Genomic DNA, 16,830 nt, shown 5'->3' on the forward strand with positions numbered 1-16,830 from the left:
GTATTGTGTTTGGTTAGTCATTTTCCATATTTACTTAACATATTTTCTGTTGTATGCTTCACAAAGGGATATGAATTAACAAAGCTGTGTACGTTGACATACTATATATATTTACACAGCGGCAGCATGCAGAGTCTCAGGTTAACTTGTATAATCAGTTGCCGAGTCACTGAAATGTTGATTTGTGTATAATAAGAACCACAGAATTACAGATTATAGGTCTAGTTTGAGTTATTTCTGAGGAGCATTGAGGTGTTCATGGACATGTGTAGACATGTTCCCAAAATACCATGGTTGTATTTCCCACATGTTCCCAGGAGGTGGAGGAGTTTGATCACTATGGGATCAGGAAAGAGAGGTTTAGCCTCCTTTTGTTGCATCTGTAGTAGTGCATGGATATTATGTTTTTGCTAACTGAATGCAGATAAATAATGGACTCATACTGACAACAGTGAAGTCAATTAAGTGCATATTGTATTTAGAAAGTTAAAACAGTCAGCACAAAAGAGTCTTGATGAAAGTGGACATAGGCAAATTTTCTGCCAGAGTTTGAGAGCCTGGATTTCCCTGTGAGGCAAAGATCATTTTTTCCAACTGAAACCAGATGCTCCACATTTAGCCTTTAGGTTTCCGAGGGCCTTCCCCAAAACTTTCCTGGACACTGAAGCAGAAGACAACAACACTTTAACAAATGGCTTTGTATGACAGAGGTTTTATTTCTGAACGACTACAGGGTATTTATTTGGATTCGGTAAAAAAGTAATTCACAATCACAGGATACAAGAGTTATATAACATACTGAACATAGTATTTTTGATAGGAACACAGAAAATCCTGCAAATTAACATAAAACACACCGAACAAATATTTGCGTTAAACTGTACTGTACATCTTTTGGATGACTTTCTTTCCTTTAAAGAGGCTGGTAGTAGTATATACTGTATCTGCATAGGCAACAGGACACATTTAGTTAGTGACTGTAACAGAGAGCAGGAGTCTGGAACAGAGTAAACTAGTGGCAACACCCATGTGTTATGTCATGAGAACGATATAAACGAGTGATTATTAAATACAGAACAGATTTGTATTTAATAGGTAACATTTGCAAACATTAACCTGACATTTTTATCATTCTTAAGCACAGAGCTGACAGCAGATCACATTCAAGTCCATCTTACAGATGGTTCATCCGTTTCCTTAAACCTGACACTGACAGACTTCTTCAATGACTCAGGAGGTCAGACTGAGGTTCACTAACCTAAACTTCTGCTTTTCTTCTTCTACTTTTTTTTCTATTCAAATTTCTCCCCCTACATTCTCTCTCTCCCATATTATCACACTGGCACATGTTCAGTGGTATCTGGAGAAATCGGGGGGTGAGGTTTGGCTAAGGCGTCGGCCTCCCATGGCAACCAGTAAGCCACAGGGGGGGCATGAGAGCATTTACACTGCAGCCTGTGCTACAGCTTTGTTAGATTATGTACACTCAGCATTAAGACACAGAGGGCTTTCGAGGAAGAGAAAGGCAGCTGAGAGGTAGAGAAAGAGCACTTTGGTAAATACTGTCAGCATGCGTCAACTCCTGTGTTCACGACTTCGGCTGAAGGACACTGAACATCCTCCTGCTTCTCTCAGAAACACAACCATCACTTCCCTATGCAATGACAGCCTGTTTACTGCAGCTAAGGGTTTATGTCATGCTTTTGTTAGTTTATAAGATTAAATGTCTACAGCCATGCTAAAGGCTCTGTAAGGCTCTTTTTAGGCACAGCAGTCCTTTGAGCTACAAGCTAACGTCAGCATGCTAACATGCAGATGATTAGCAGGTGTAATATTTACCATGTTAATGATCTTATTTCATCGTAAGAATTTGCTCCCTGTCAAATTCATCCCCAAAACGAATAGGGAGCAGCAAATCTGCTAACTGAAGTAAATGCTGCTAACTGAAGCTACCATTAGCTAATTAGCTGTGCAGCTAGCGGTCTGGACTGGGAGCTTGGAGCACTGGGAAAGTATTAGTGTTCACAACACTAGCGCGGGAGCTTTGAACTGGGACAGCTGTGGCTAGCTGGTTAGCATGCTAACTTAAGTAGATATCTTTGCAATGCAATACAATGTCAAAACTGTTATTTCTTCACATTCTGTTGATAATTTTAGTATTTGTTTTTTAATTTTTTCAACAATTATTTTACATATTGCACCTTTAAGAAATGTTGAATCAGGAATCAGGATGACTAAATGTTAAAGAACTTAAAGGATCACGACCAATGGGCTTGTCACTATCTTTACCATTCAGGGAAGTGGTGGACCAAGAGGACTAGCCGCTAGCATAGCTTAACAAACTAACAAAGCAATGAATACAGCCTCAACAACCAACGCAGTATTGCACTATAACTAGATCTATTTCTTCATAAAACATGACTTATGCGTGTAATGATAATAGATAAACATTAATATGAAATGTTAATTCCAGAGGAGTATAAAGCACATTCAAACATGTGTTGATATCCATTCATATTTCTGTGTATTGGGGTTGAAAAAGACATTAAGGGCAGGCTTGACTTTCTTTGGCAGGGATTGGCTTGAGGTATGTTCACTCACTATGAAGTAGATAAACGTCTACAGACTGTATGGAGTGTAAGGAACATGGCAGCCAGTGTCACTCACGGGTTTTGGAGAGATTTGAAAAAACAATCCGTGGTGAAAGAGTTCACGAGTTCATTTTGGTCTGTGTGTAAAAAAAGGATGGCACCATGTTGGCTGGAATCTGATGAAGGGTGGATTAGAAAAAACAAATAGAAAAACAGATTACATGAACAGAGAGTGCATAACTGGAGAAAGTGCTGGCTCTCATGCTGTTGTTTTTCCTCTCTTTTTTTCTCTGTTATGAGAACACGGTGCTGCGCTGGTTGGCCTCCCCAACTTTCTCAAAGAACATGAAATCCTGCAAAGAAACAGCAAAGAAGGATATTAATGAATCCTCCTGGTTAGGCAAGTAAACAACAAATAAAATGTGTGCAATTCTAAAGTGTGAAAACTAAGGGAATAAACTACGAATGTGGTCTTACAATGAGGAAGCAGGCTCCCATGAGCACAGCTTTCATCTTCACGTCCATGTCCAGCGGGAACTGGATGCCAAAGTTGTCGGTATCAGTGAAGACTTCCTTCAACAGGCCGCTCCACTGCTTGCTGATGCGGCCGATGGACTTGTCACTGTCTTTGGCCTTGAGCTGAACAGCGTTGAGAACAACAACATTTATAAGTAGTTTTTCACACTGTGATGTTATGGCAGGAAAGCTGGAAACTGTTTATGTATCCAAATGTTGAGGTGACATTTTGGAAAATAAGCTCAATTGCTTTCTTGCTGGAAGTCAGATGAGAAATTGAAACCACTTTCATGTCTGTAGGATAAAAATTAAGATATAACCAGTTAGCTAAGCTTAGCATAAACACTGAAGAAGGGATAAACAGCTAGCCTGTCTCTGTCTAGATAACTAAATTTGTCTACCAGCATCTCTTGAGCTCACCAATTAACATTTTATATCTAGTTTATTTCATTTAATAATGAAAGTGGTATCTTCTATAATCTTATCACCTAACTCTAACAAAATAAGTGTTTTACCCAAAATGTCTGAAGTTGTTTGCTGGCTGAACCACATGACATTTATCAAAAGGAGTTGAGTTTCACACACAATCACAGCAGCTCTGGCCTCACCTCGAAGTTGACGTCCCCACAGCAGTTGCAGGCGAAGCAGGGCCCCTCCAGTTTCATCACAGTCTCCTTGTTTGCTCCCTGGATGGAAAACCGTGGCACAAAAGGGTGCCAGTCCTGTTTCACATAGCCCACTGTGGTGCCGGGCGGCGCCTGGACTTCCATCTGTGGGTCAAATATTTAATTACAAACACATTCTAACATCACACAAAATTAGGAAGTTATCCCAGAGAGCTTAAAATCTGTCCTCATCCCATGACACTGACGGCTATAAATAAAACTTCACGGGGTTTGCATGTCACACATGTCACACGGAACAGCAGGAACGATAAGTGAGCCTCTGACTGCTCCATTGTGGCTCCACATAACAAAGGTAATACGTCTCACATGGCTGCTGTCTGGCCGGTAAACAGAACTGCAGTATGTGAGTGCAGCAGCTTGGGTTCAGGCCAATGGGAACGTACTGTAGCCAGATTACCAACGATGTGATTAAACAGAGAGGGAGAGAGAAAAGGTGGATGGCAGAGGATCGGGGGAGTCTAGGAGATAGCTGGTGTGAACAAAGGGCCATTCATGGTCCTAACAAATCCCTGCCTGAGCAGAGAGGAGCGGAGCACAAAGACATCGAAGGGCCTCTCAGTCAGCAACAGTAACACAAGACGAACTTAGAGAAGACAGAAGCCTCTGAATATGAGCCACTGAGAGCTGTGAGGCTGCAGATTTTTATGCTAATAGTTGCTCAACTCTAAATGAAAGTGGCTGGATCTGTGAAATTAGCAGCTTTAATCCTCAGCTGGAGTGAAAACCTGCACACACGTTGCCACTTTGTCTGCATGTTATGTCTGCTTGCCAGTGTTGCTATGTGTCACCTGCCTTCATGATCTGTTGTTATGTACATGTCTTATTTGTTATTATGAGCTTTTACTAGGTAAATTGATATGTAAGTTTGGTTGTATTTTAATGCATTGCTTAATTGTTACCCTTTTTTGGTTCTTAGGTTGCCTGTAACATCTGGCCAGGGACAATGGATGAAAACTAGCCTTAATGGCTAATTCCGGCTCACTTACAGTTCTTTTTTTCTGTTGATCAGTGTTGCACTGTCCCTGTCAAATAAACCAATAAATAAATAAATAAATTTCAAAATCCAAGCTGGTAGTATTGAGACATGCCATATGGTGTTGTTCTCTCGGATGGTAAAAATATGCGGCCCACCCAGGTAAAGTCTATGTGTGGGAAACACTGCATGTGCACTGGAAGCTTCAAGTTTCCCTATCACACTCGCACACATGTTGAATATTGGACCAGGATTGGTTTCCTAACTATTGGCGGTGTCACTCCTAGGCCCGCCCTTTAGATTACATTTTCAATGAGCGCAGAGAAAACTTACACTTTCAGTCTCTGCACATCATCTGTGTAGAATACACAGTGAAACTCAGTAGGAGCGAGGAGAAACACCCATTTTTGACTGGAGGGGGGGTTTCACTTTAAAAAGAGGCTTAGTAATTTCCTGCATCAGCATGGCGTTGTTGTATTTAGGAAATGGTTCAGTAGTAAATAGTAAATTTATTGGGAAATATTCTCAGCTGTGGATTAATACACATTTCAGGACCGAGTATTTACAAGTGACCCAAATATCCTTTAACTTGATATTATTCAGCGTTGTCCCTCTTTTTTATTGCTTTTCATAAGACTTGAATAAAGCACTTCCATTGTTTTGCTCATATGTTTACTTTTTGTTGTTTTGCTTTGTTCTGGGAAGCACTCTAATGACTATTTTTTAAAAAGCACCCCTAAAAATTATGATTAATGTTGCTATGCATTAGCCAGTAAAGCTAAACTATGAATCAGTTGCTTTACGAAGTAACAGTCAGCTCTTTTCAATCAGAAAAAAATGTTAAATATTAACACCAGTAATACTGGTTATCTTGGTAACAAAGTTTATAACACATCAGAGTGTTTGTATCACTAACTGAAGTGAGCGATTTGTCACATATTAACTATGACACTGGTGCAGTATTGGTCTTGGTGTGATAAATCAATGTAGTATGGGGACTCAGTGACACACATACAGACCTCTTGCAGGCAGCAGGGACACCAGCAGGAGACGCAGCGGAAAGGCCGTATGAGACGGATCACCTCCCTGTCCATGTTGTCCTTGATCTTCATGTCAAAGCTGCGCAGCGAGCCGCAGCAGTTCCTGGTGCAGCAGTCGTTCTTCTCTTTGGCCTTGTAGATCTTTTGGCCCAGACTGTTCTTTATCTCGTACTGGTTGTTGGTCTCGAAACCGATGAATGCTGGATGGGTTAAAGGGGACAGGAAAAGGGAAACGAGTGCAAATGGTCATATAACAAAAATGTAGATAAGTAAAGAAGTCCAAGGACAGATGTCATTTTATCAATGTGATTTACATTGAGAGGTTTAAAGCTCAAGGTTGAGTCTCAACTGCTGCAGCATACAAAGAGACAAGTGTGAATGTGAACCTGCTTACCTTCTAGGAGTTCAACCTTTTGGTGGATCAGGATCTGGTCAATCTAAAATCAAGAGAGGAACCATTGTGAGACCGAACACGAAGGGAATTTTTTTTTACTTGTTTGCAATGCAAAGCTGCTTCGTCCACTGACAATCTTGATACTGTTTGCTGTGTTTACAGTATCTGACCACGTGACCATATGTGCTGGAGAGCCATTAAAGCAAGTGTGTGTACACGTTTAAACAAATTCAGTTACACATATAAAGAGAGTGATGTTGGATGTGATCTTTAAAGGTTAATGGTTGTGATAACGGACTCAAACTGTTGATTTGAATGGAAAAAAATTGGACACCTTAAACTGTAAAAGCAGTTTAAGGTGTCCAATTTTTTTTGTGTGTGATCGATTCACATTGAGAACCTTAAAGGAGTGAAAAAGCAACTAATGCAATCTAACATTCCCAACCCACGCTAGCTTTTCAATGTAGTCAGTCATTGTCAGCAGGCTGAAGGAGTGGTGCATGAATCATTCATCCGACCTCAAGATAACGACTTAAAACAGGTGGAACTGCAGTTAAAATCTCCTGCCCAATCAAGGCTACTTTTTATTTTAAGGAATGTTGAGAAACAAAGCCAGTTTTCTCTGTCCTACCTGTGTGAGGTACTCGAGTCCTGGGGGCACCCCAACAGCAACCGCAGCCGGAGCTACAGCCGGAGCCGGGGAGATCTCTCCCTGATGGCCACCATACTCCGGTCCTGGAACTGGTCCTGGGCCCATCGGACCAGGCTGATACATGACAGGAGGTGGGCCTTGATTGTAGCCCATGTTGAAGCCAGGCGGAGGGGCTTGACTGGGGTCTCCATACCCGCCAGGAGCGGATGGGTAAGGGGCTATGGAGCCGCCGGGATGAGCCATGGGGTAGGGAGCCTGGTTTGGATAACCTGGAAAAGTATGAGGTCAAACATCATCTCCTGCAGATTTATTCTTTTACTTGTTTGTCTCAAAACAGACAATATTCAATCTGAATTCAATAGAAGTTCATTTTAAGCATGACATCTTAGAAAAAGGATCAAACAAAAAGCAAAGTAACAAAGAAACATTTATAAAACCCCATATTTCAAACAAAAACCATAAAACATAACATACATTAAGAATAAACGATAATTAAAAACACAAAACAAGTATTAAAAAGCCCATAAAGCTGCCTCCTCTTTTAACTTCTCACCTTTCAGTAAGACAATAAAACACTCCAGAAACAAGCATTCAGGTCATTGTCGCACCACAGTGACTCGTACAGTTGAAGCCGTGATCTGTCTGTGACTGGCTGATAGCGGCTGCTCTTTGCTCGAAAGTGTGTGAGAGAGGGTGTGTGTTTACTGTGGATCATCCTACTTTTCCCTGCAGGGCCAATAAGCTACTTATTAGCTGAGCCACAGCGCCAACTGAAAGCACTCATTAGCAAGCAATAAACAGCCAATACTGCACTGTGTTTCACACTAATAGACTGTGTGGTTTTAACTTGTATTTCATGATAAAGGCTCTCATTAAACTGTACAATTACTTGATAGGGGTCTTTATTTTGGCAGGAATTCAACAGCTGAGGCTTATCTGACCAGAGCAAGCTGCACTAATCAGTACGCTTTTCAACAGGCGGTTGCTCGACATCAGCCTCAAGCTTCATATCATATCATAAGAAGACATTTTTTAAATATTTGAATTGATATTGTGGTTTCTGCTCATTTTTCTGTTTGAACTGCACCAATAATGGAGTCCAAAGCGGGTGGGTAATACTGGATCACTGACTCAATACACAGACATTTGAATGTAGTTTAAAAAGAGCCACAAATAACAGGGAGGAGAAGAGCTCCAGTCGCAATCTGAAAGAAGTGGGTGTGACAGGAAAGTGCATGAGGTTGTCGGTATTTCACCAAGTGGAACGCTGACTGTCACATGTTCACTCACTAACAGATTTTCTGAAATGTGGTTGCACAACAGAAGACCGATTGCACACGTCCACGAGTTGTTGATCTTGAATTAGCGCACCTCTCATCGTTTGTCTTCTCACCTGTAATTGGCATTACGCTGAAACAATCCATTGATTCGTTGGGACAGAAAATGAAATCGATGATCATTACCTGAGATCAGTCACAATTGTTTGGACTTTGTAAAGCAAACTGAAAACTCCTATACATCTCTTCTGCATGCGTGTCTGTGGCAAGTGCGTGCTTGTTTTCTGTAGATGTGTGGCTTTTATTTCATGTACCAAACTCCTCTGTGTGTGTTTACTTCAAACTAAATTTGATAAACACATGAATTTTCTTTGCTTTGCCTTTAACAGAAACACGGCGTCATTATCAAACACCACGCCACCGGTGTTGAGTTAACAAATATCTGTGTGCCGTGTACTGGTCTCACATTGTTTCCATAGCTGGCCAAACTGGTTTTTGTTTACATGGCAGGGCACTGCAACAAGACCTTTAAGCAAATCAGATGCACATTTTTTAAAGGTCATAGGATTATCTTCTGCTGACACTCCTTCTTGATTAAGGTCCATGCAAGCAAACAGTTCTGAATCTCAGATCAAATTTGGATTAAAGCCAGAAAGAAACCGACTCCACTGCCTTCCTAAGAGCATGAGGTCAAAAAGGAGGACTTGTTGTTGCTCCACCTCTCTTCACATTCCTTTCTCCACTCGCAGGAAACAAAAACTCAAAAAATCTAACTAGCGCGCTTGCAGGAAAGCTGCCCTCACGTACACAGACAGACGTGCCCACACAACGGTGCCTTTCACCTCCTGAACGGCTCCTTTCCACCAGGAGGGAGGAGCGCGCTGGGCCAAAATCTGACTTGTTTTCACTCTTTTCATGCAAGCATTCTGGGAATTCATTCTCAGTTTCAACACTTTTGGGGAGGATAAAATTACTGAAGGTCACTGGAGGAATCTGGGGCAGGACAGGGTTTTGCTTCACCACACAATGATGATCAGAGGAAAGTCTAATGGAAACTTTGAGATGCAATCATTTCACAATGAAATGAAGTCAATGAGGAAGGAATGAGAAGTGTTATATGACAGAGCACAACTCACATCACCACTTGCATCTTATCTCTAATCTTCTGTCTAAGTCCAACTAAATATGTAAAAAAAAACTTACCAGGAGCGGACATGGCGAGGAGCTAGCTGAAACTTTCCTGAACAGGCAGTAAAAGGAGGTCACACTTCCTGGTCCACTCCCAGGGTCTCTGTGGGAAACTGGAGGAGTGAAGAGGGGAAGAGCAGCGTCACATAAACCAGAAGGGAGGGAGGGTGATTTTTACTGAAACAGAAAAGTGACCACAACAAAAACAGTTCAACATCACTCTTTACTCAGCTTAATCAGTCACACAATCGTGTTTTACTGTCTTATAACCTTCACATGATGTGCCTGGTTTGCCTTTACAAAAGGACAAGTAAGTATATGTGTTTACCATCATATTATGATCCACAGGTCATAAGGTTGTCCTTTCTCATTAAAAAGCATGTGACACAGTGGGAACTAAAGGGCAGCAAACACGTCTTTTGTTCCAGATGCAGCATGTTTGAGAGCTTTAGCAGCATGAAGCAGTGGGTGTGGGTGTGCCATGTGTTAACAGAGGTGGCAGGGCGGGTCATTAAGTTTTCCACTGCTGCTCTTCATCACCAGTAGAAATCACTGTATTAATGGGGAATTTCCGGTTTAGACAAAGCTGAAGCAAACAAATCCCTCATAAAGGTCATTAAACTTCCAGTAACTTTCACAGCAAAGGCTATCTCTGCCTCACACACACACACACACACACACACACATTGTCTGGTAAAGGGCTGATAAACCCCTCACATCTTTAGTAAAACGTGTAATTGACGCGTAAAATCTCACCTCTTTGGCAGCTGGGCTCCAGATAGAGAAGTGACTGAAGGTAACAGAAGTGAAACTAAAAGACAGATATATCCGCGGCCCCGAGTTGTTGTTTTTTTAAGGTTTTTTTTCACCGTCGTCTTTCTAACCTGTTCCTCGTTGCTGAGCTGCTGCCGTCACTCCTCCTCTCCTCCCAACATATCACTGACACTCTCCTCCCCTTCAGCCTCACACGACCTTCATTATTAAGGCTTCAATGTGCAGCCATGATGCCACACAGAGCTGAACATGAGGTTTATCACCCGGTTGATATGGGTTTGTTTTGTCGTTTCAACTTGTTCTGCGTCACACTCGTCGGCCCGCGTCGTTAAAATGGAAACATGTTGTTAGCGTGTGCAGCTGCAGGAGGGAGGGGCTGCTCCGTCCAACATGGCGGCGGCGGCGAGCACCAGAGGGCGCCAATACCTCAGTAATGACGGTGCCGTTTGAATGCAACGTCCAGGGGTCAACTAAGCCTTCGTTCAAAACATTAAAAAACGGAACATGTTTAGGCTGAAATAATAAATATCTATCAATGAAACAGCTGAAATGGTCCGAAAACAAGTCCCATTTATCTCACTGATAAATGCCACTTTCTCTGTCGCTGTGTCTAAATATTACGTGTAAATCTTTGACTAGAAATTAGACAGATACACCTTTTCTAAGGTTTAATATGTAATATGTGCTGTTGGAGGGTTATTAAAAAATATTTTATATCAGTTAAGTTGCTGTTAAAGGTAGTAAAAAAGAGGAGTTAAAGCAGCAGTTTTTCCGTCTCAAACGTGGATGGTGATGTAATTCTGTCTTAAAACTATACCTAATTAGTAGTGATTTGTAGTAGTAGTAGTAGTAGTAGTCGTCGTAGCAATAGTTGAACTACTTAAATGTGCTAAAATATAATTAAAACCAAGTTAAACTAGCTAAAATTAGAAACAAATGAGCTGAAAGTGAATCAGCAGAATTTGACTGCTAGCTAAAAGGCTAAATTAGCTAAATATCTTTGCTATGTAGCCTACATTGCAAACAAAACTGCATCTGAATAAAATTAGCTATGCTGAGGCTAAATTAAAGTGCTTGGACTTAATCAAATAAAAGTAAATTACATTTGTAATTAAATTAAAGTTGCATTTATCAATATTTTTGTATTACCAGTGAGTCAAATGTTGCTACTAACGTAGCCTAAAGTGGTGATTAACCAGTGGAAAATTGTCGTTTCCTTCTCGACCTTTTTAACATCTTTATTTCATTGTTTTGATATAGCACTCTAGCACATTTAACCTACAATGGGGGCAAGTAGCCTTATCAAAAAAAAAAAACAACAACCACAGAAAAGATAAACCTAATGTAAACAAACTGCATTAGCTGGCATGAAGGAAGTCAAACATCTGGTCAATTTAGCAGCTAACTAGCTTAAAACCTTGACTGTTTTTCTCAGAAGCTTTTCTGAGAAACAGAGCTAAAAGGATCAGTGAATATTAGACTTACGTTTATAGTGTAGCAGGACACACGGCTCCAAACAAATGTTAATGTTGCTTATATTGTCTGCTTTACGTGTAAATAGTTAGCCTTTATGTCTTTATGGAGTTCTTCTATCCCCCAGTGGTCAAAACGAGCGAAAGTTTATGGGATGAAAAAAATCAAAATCATGATAATTATTTTTTTTTAAATCACTGCATGCTGTTTTCTGGCTGTTAGACCTTTATATTTAAAGGTGCACTTTGTAGTTTTGAGGAAGAAATTTTAATCAGAAGAGAAAGATCTTCAATGATTTTGAAGAAATCATTGAAGATCATTAAGAACTAAATAAACAAACTCTTTGTTTTCATGACCGAATAAACTGAATAAACAAACTGACCTTAAACACAATTTCATACTGTTTTACTTTGTTTATATTTGGCGGACCCTGCCATCTTTCTAGCTTCAAACAGTGTTCTGAGAGCAGCTTGTTAATTCAGTAATGAAAAAAATAAATATTTCTGAGTTTGATTTATTACCTTATTAATATTGTAAACATTACAATTCTGACTTTGTATTTCTTCTCCAAAACTACATAGTTCCCTCTTAATGAGGATGTATTGACTCGGCCATCAAACACACACAATGATGGATGATATGGGAAGATTAATCTAAGACGGCAGTGCGACTGATTAACTGATCAAACACACTGCCTGGTTGAATATTATACATTTGATAAGAGGAGATTATTACTAGCTACAGCCCTTACCTCTCATTGTATATAACTTTATATAGGCTTTAAATTGACTATCTCATGAGCTTGTGTCTTGTAGTGTAGTTTTGTACTTTGAATGAAAGTATTTCCAACATCGATGAAGCATTATCGTTTTATATTTTTACATTTTTTTCATGTTTATCTGGTCTAAAGTTGCTCACAGAGAAGTCTCTGCTGAGTCTATATTTGGCACCTGCTGCAATGCCTGGTACTTATAGGGCACTGGAGCAGGGCGGGGTGTGACAGAAGTTATTTAGCACACACACACACACACACACACAAAAAGACACGCACACGCAGACAACATGCACACAGACAGAGATAGATTTATCTCACAGACACACAACTTCATATTACTAAACTCTTGAGGTGCTTCAGTGACGACATTCATTTCATATTCTTTAACCACAACTGACAATGTTAGTTATTATGATACTGTACTTTACTGTAGAATATTAACATACTTTTATGCTTTCTCATGATTATTGTGGCCTAATTAAGGTGTCCTCGTTTAAAGTACAAATGTTGCACTTTATGTAATAACTGTATACGTTATATATAGTTATGAACAAGTTTCAGTATATATATCTGACCTGTGTAAGCACACAAGAACATCAGGAAAAAAGGCATTTTCTATACAGTTATTATAATTGTTCTTAATGACAGTCACTGGGTTTGAAACAACTTTGTTTCATCATTGTCATATTACAGGTGTTAACTAACATGACCATATATAGATACATTAAAAAGACAAAATATGTTGCTCCTTTCTATCCCTCTCTTCCAAAACAAATTATCTTCACCACAGGAAGTTGCTGCGCTTGTACCACTTTTTTCCACAGGAGCTGCCAAAATCAACAAAAATTAAGTTAGTTAATAAAGTTTCTTGGAGCTGCTTTAATATATCTCAAACCTGTAAATATCATACATGAAATAGTCATATGAGTGTGCAGCAGCTTTATTTTAAGTATGCGTATATTAAGTACAAACAAAATTATTTAAATACGTTCTTTAAAAACATTTCTTAATCCTTCTCTCAGGAAGAGTTAGATAAGAAAATCAATACCACACTCAGGCTTGTTCACTAAATTTGAAACAAGAGCTAGCAGCCAGTTAGCTTAGCTTAGCAAAAAAGGACGTCATTTCTCGAAGGCAAGAAACAGTACGGCTCAAAAACCCCCCTGAAAGCCCCCTTGTTTTCGGTCTATAGGCTACGCTAAAGTAACCATCTGCCGGATGTAGCTTTGTATTTATACAGACAAAAGAGTGGTATTGTTCATCTCATGTAACTCTTGGCAGCAGCTAAGTAATTTTCCTTTTGATTATAGGCAACAACATTTTGAGAATATTTACGTACAAAAACATGAACTGAAGCCCAAACCCCAAAACAAAATACAGATCGTCCCTATTTTGAAGGATTCTCCATTAAGTTTACATCTTTGGGAGTACATTTGGTCCTGTATTGCAATAAAAGAACACACACACACACACACAAACACACACGCACACACACACTCACACACCCAACCAGAGGCTCCTAATGAGGCCTGTCCCTGATAATGGAGGTAATCAGTGCAGCCTATCTGGCCTCTGCCCCTGCTGACATGCTGCCAGCCTTGCCTTGGTTTATTTATACACGCCTGATCTATCAGCACCAGCTCTATGTTTGGTGGGCCTCAGCGTCCCAAAATAGAAATAATTAGGACAGGGCGGGAAAAGAGGAAAAGTGAAAACGTGTCTGAATGTGCATAGGCTCCAAGCGGACCCCTTCGCCGCCGCCCGTCCTCTCCCAATCTCTCCATCCATCCCTGCTACACTGTCTCCTCTCTGTTTTGTTTTCTGTAGACAGAGGCAGCAGGCAGGCGGGCAGGCGGGCGGAGGAGGGGTGGAGACTGTTGTGTGTGGTCTGGATTGGGTGGCCATCCGCCGGTGAAGTCGGGCGAAGCAAAGTGATCAAGTTTTCCAGATTGCCACACACACACTAGGATCCTGATACTGTTTCAGATTGTTCCATCTCTGTGCTTCTCTAAGGATTTGTCTATCTAATCAATCTAATCATTAATATTTTTATTGAGGATAAATGCCAAATAATTGTTTGCTTTCATTGGTTTAATGTTTTTTATGTTTATTGTTAAGCACTGAAGGGCTTTAGATAGCAATTAGTCCAAAAAAAAAAAATTATTACTAAATCTACAGACAGATACGGTTTGGAAATGACAAAATATCACTGCATATACATTTTTAATGGAATTGTATTGTGTCAAGTCATTTTTGGTTCTTCTTCTTCTTTGGTTCTTCTTATGCCTTACCAGTTTTGTACTTAAAGAGATTTGAGCGTCTTTGTCTTGAAGGAAAACTGAATAAGGCAACGTGTTGCACTAGACTGATTAAAAATGCACTGGCAGATATTATTCCTTTCATTGGATAAATTACTTTAAAGCAACAATATGTACTGAATGTTATTTTGCAATTTGGCGCCCCAACAGTTTATGTAGGGTGCAACACAACTGCAACACATCTGCCACAAATACAAATTTAGTAGCGAATGCCGATGAGAGCAATCCAGTTGAAACCAGCCTGCAAACATGAAGCTGCTCAACAATGACCTTATCTCGCTCCCATCTTCCCTCATATCGGCGGCAGGGAGAGTGAAAGAGGGCCTGAGGGTGGGACAATGTGTATGTGTATATGTCTGTACGTGTGTCGAGGCATGTTGTCAGCACTCGAATCTCTCAAGAGTCGCTGTAGAGGTTTGACTCTAATGATGACAATGGCAGGCGGCAGATGTAATTGGCATGTCTGAGGTCACAGACACACACACAGTGACTTAGCCTAAACAGCCCTCGATGCCAGTCCCATGATATAAACCCACCCTAGATGCAGGTCTACAAATACCCTCCGCGCTGGTCGACAGCTCAGAAGACGCAGAGTTGCAACCATCATCAGCTTTGAGGTCAGAACTCCATAAAGAAAACTGAAGATTTAAGGTAGGCGTGTGGTTCCTTCTAAAATTCCCTTGCTTGTGTGTGACTGTAACTGTCACTAACTCAGACTGTCCCACTCTGTTCAGATGCTGTGCTCCAGGTGTGTGCTGCCTCTCCTGGCTCTTTACATGTCGTTGGAGGAGATATCTGCTGCTGTATTGCCAAGTACATCCAGAAACAAAAGGGTAGGTCTTTGTGGACCGTTTTAGACTGATCAAATACCTGCAGGCATTAAATCCTGTTCAGTCTATTTTATAATCTGATTATCGTCCTCAGGAAGTCAGCTGGCTGGAGCAGGAGTTCTTCCCCCACCTGCATGATCCCTCAGACCAGAGGGACCTGTCTGTGGGTGATGCTGGGGAGATGGACAGGGATGTGGACGGCCGCCCCGCTCACTCAGAGACCTTCGTGGTCCCGACAGAGAACCTTACTGGCCAAAACAACCAGAACCAGAACCAGTTCCAGTACAACCGTAAAGCCAATGAAAAGAGGTAATGAAAATCATCAGTTTTCTTTTGAAGATGGGGTACAGAGTGAAAAGTACATATTTCACATTTTCAGTCACCGTACATCACAGAAATCCAGTGATGGAATGTAACTAAATACATTTAATTGAGTACAATTTTGAGGTACTTGTACTGAATATTTTAAATGTTTTTAGTAGTGCATTTTTAAATGAATTTATTTTATCAATAATTGGTTCAGCACTGGTCAAGATAAACAGAAAAATGCTGAATATTAGTTCCGATAATCTACATGCAGACCAAAAGTATGCAGTATACATACATGTAAATATATCTATGAATTACTTTTACTTGTACTTTTGATCCTTTAAGTGCATTAAGTATCAGATACTTCAAGTCTTGACAAGAAGTACAACTAGTATGGGTGACTTCCCCTTTTACCAAAGTCATATTAAACATGATTTCTTTGTTTTAACTTGAGTATGACTTTAAGGCTGTTTACAACACTGCAAAGATGAATTGTTTTGGACTGAGCCTGTCTTTCTTCTACTGATGCGTCCACAGGAGGAAGGTTGCTCCTCTGGACTCCATTGGCCGCTTTCAAATGTCCGGTTCCCGAAACCGAAAAGTGAGTAACAAGAGAAAAATACTGTCTATTGTATTAATTTTTACTCTGCAATTTTTCTGGCACTTATTTCCAAATCAATGCAGCCTGAATTGCAATGACATTTAAGTTTCACCTGCTCTATACACTAACATAGTGAACGAGAGCTGCAACTGTTATTTTCATTATCTATTAATCTGTTGAAATAGTGTAAAAGTGTTTAAATGTAATAATTTCAAAAGCAGACTTGAACTTCCAGGTCTTTTCCATGACATTAGTTTGCCATTGTAGAGTCACTGATAGCGATGGTTTAGTGTTAATAATTCCTGAAGACTTTTGTGGGTTTAAAAACTGAGCATCTTTGTGTTTGTGTTACAGGATGAACCAGACGTCCAGCAGGAAGAATTCAGGGAGTAAAGATCAGCTCCAACAACTGAGCCCTTTATCTTTTTTTCTG

General features: G+C 40.3%; 1 protein-coding gene across 5 annotated transcripts; it reads right to left on the reverse strand.

Annotated features, from left to right (window-relative positions):
* Positions 1-692: 692 nt before the first annotated feature.
* LOC311251649 (phospholipid scramblase 2-like) lies at positions 693-11,705 on the reverse strand. Of its 5 annotated transcripts, none has more exons than XM_084344189.1 (8): positions 11,577-11,705; positions 9,333-9,430; positions 6,832-7,121; positions 6,201-6,243; positions 5,786-6,006; positions 3,716-3,877; positions 3,069-3,230; positions 693-2,944 (listed from the first exon to the last, which is right to left on the reverse strand). In XM_084344189.1, the coding sequence occupies exons 2-8, from the start codon at positions 9,343-9,345 to the stop codon at positions 2,885-2,887; spliced, it is 951 nt and encodes a 316-aa protein (XP_084200315.1). In that variant the 5' UTR covers positions 9,346-9,430; positions 11,577-11,705; the 3' UTR covers positions 693-2,884. The 5 variants fall into 5 exon arrangements, with proteins under 5 accessions (XP_084200315.1, XP_084200316.1, XP_084200317.1 ...); XM_084344190.1 differs by having other exon boundaries at positions 9,333-9,494; XM_084344191.1 differs by lacking the exon at positions 11,577-11,705 and adding an exon at positions 10,202-10,488.
* Between the last annotated feature and the right edge of the window lie 5,125 nt (positions 11,706-16,830).

Source organism: Pagrus pagrus, assembly GCF_965226575.1.
Source record: "Pagrus pagrus genome assembly, chromosome: 22".
Taxonomy (NCBI): Eukaryota; Metazoa; Chordata; class Actinopteri; order Spariformes; family Sparidae; genus Pagrus; species Pagrus pagrus.

What these genes read in the sequence shown, in the direction of transcription:
- LOC311251649 (XM_084344189.1), bottom strand. An exon ending in GTGGGGACGTCAACTTCGAG is followed by an intron (nt 3,231 to 3,715) that starts GTGAGGCCAGAG and finishes AACGCTGTTCAG; the next exon opens with CTCAAGGCCAAAGACAGTGA. An exon ending in TGGGAGCCTGCTTCCTCATT is followed by an intron (nt 2,945 to 3,068) that starts GTAAGACCACAT and finishes GTTTCTTTGCAG; the next exon opens with GATTTCATGTTCTTTGAGAA.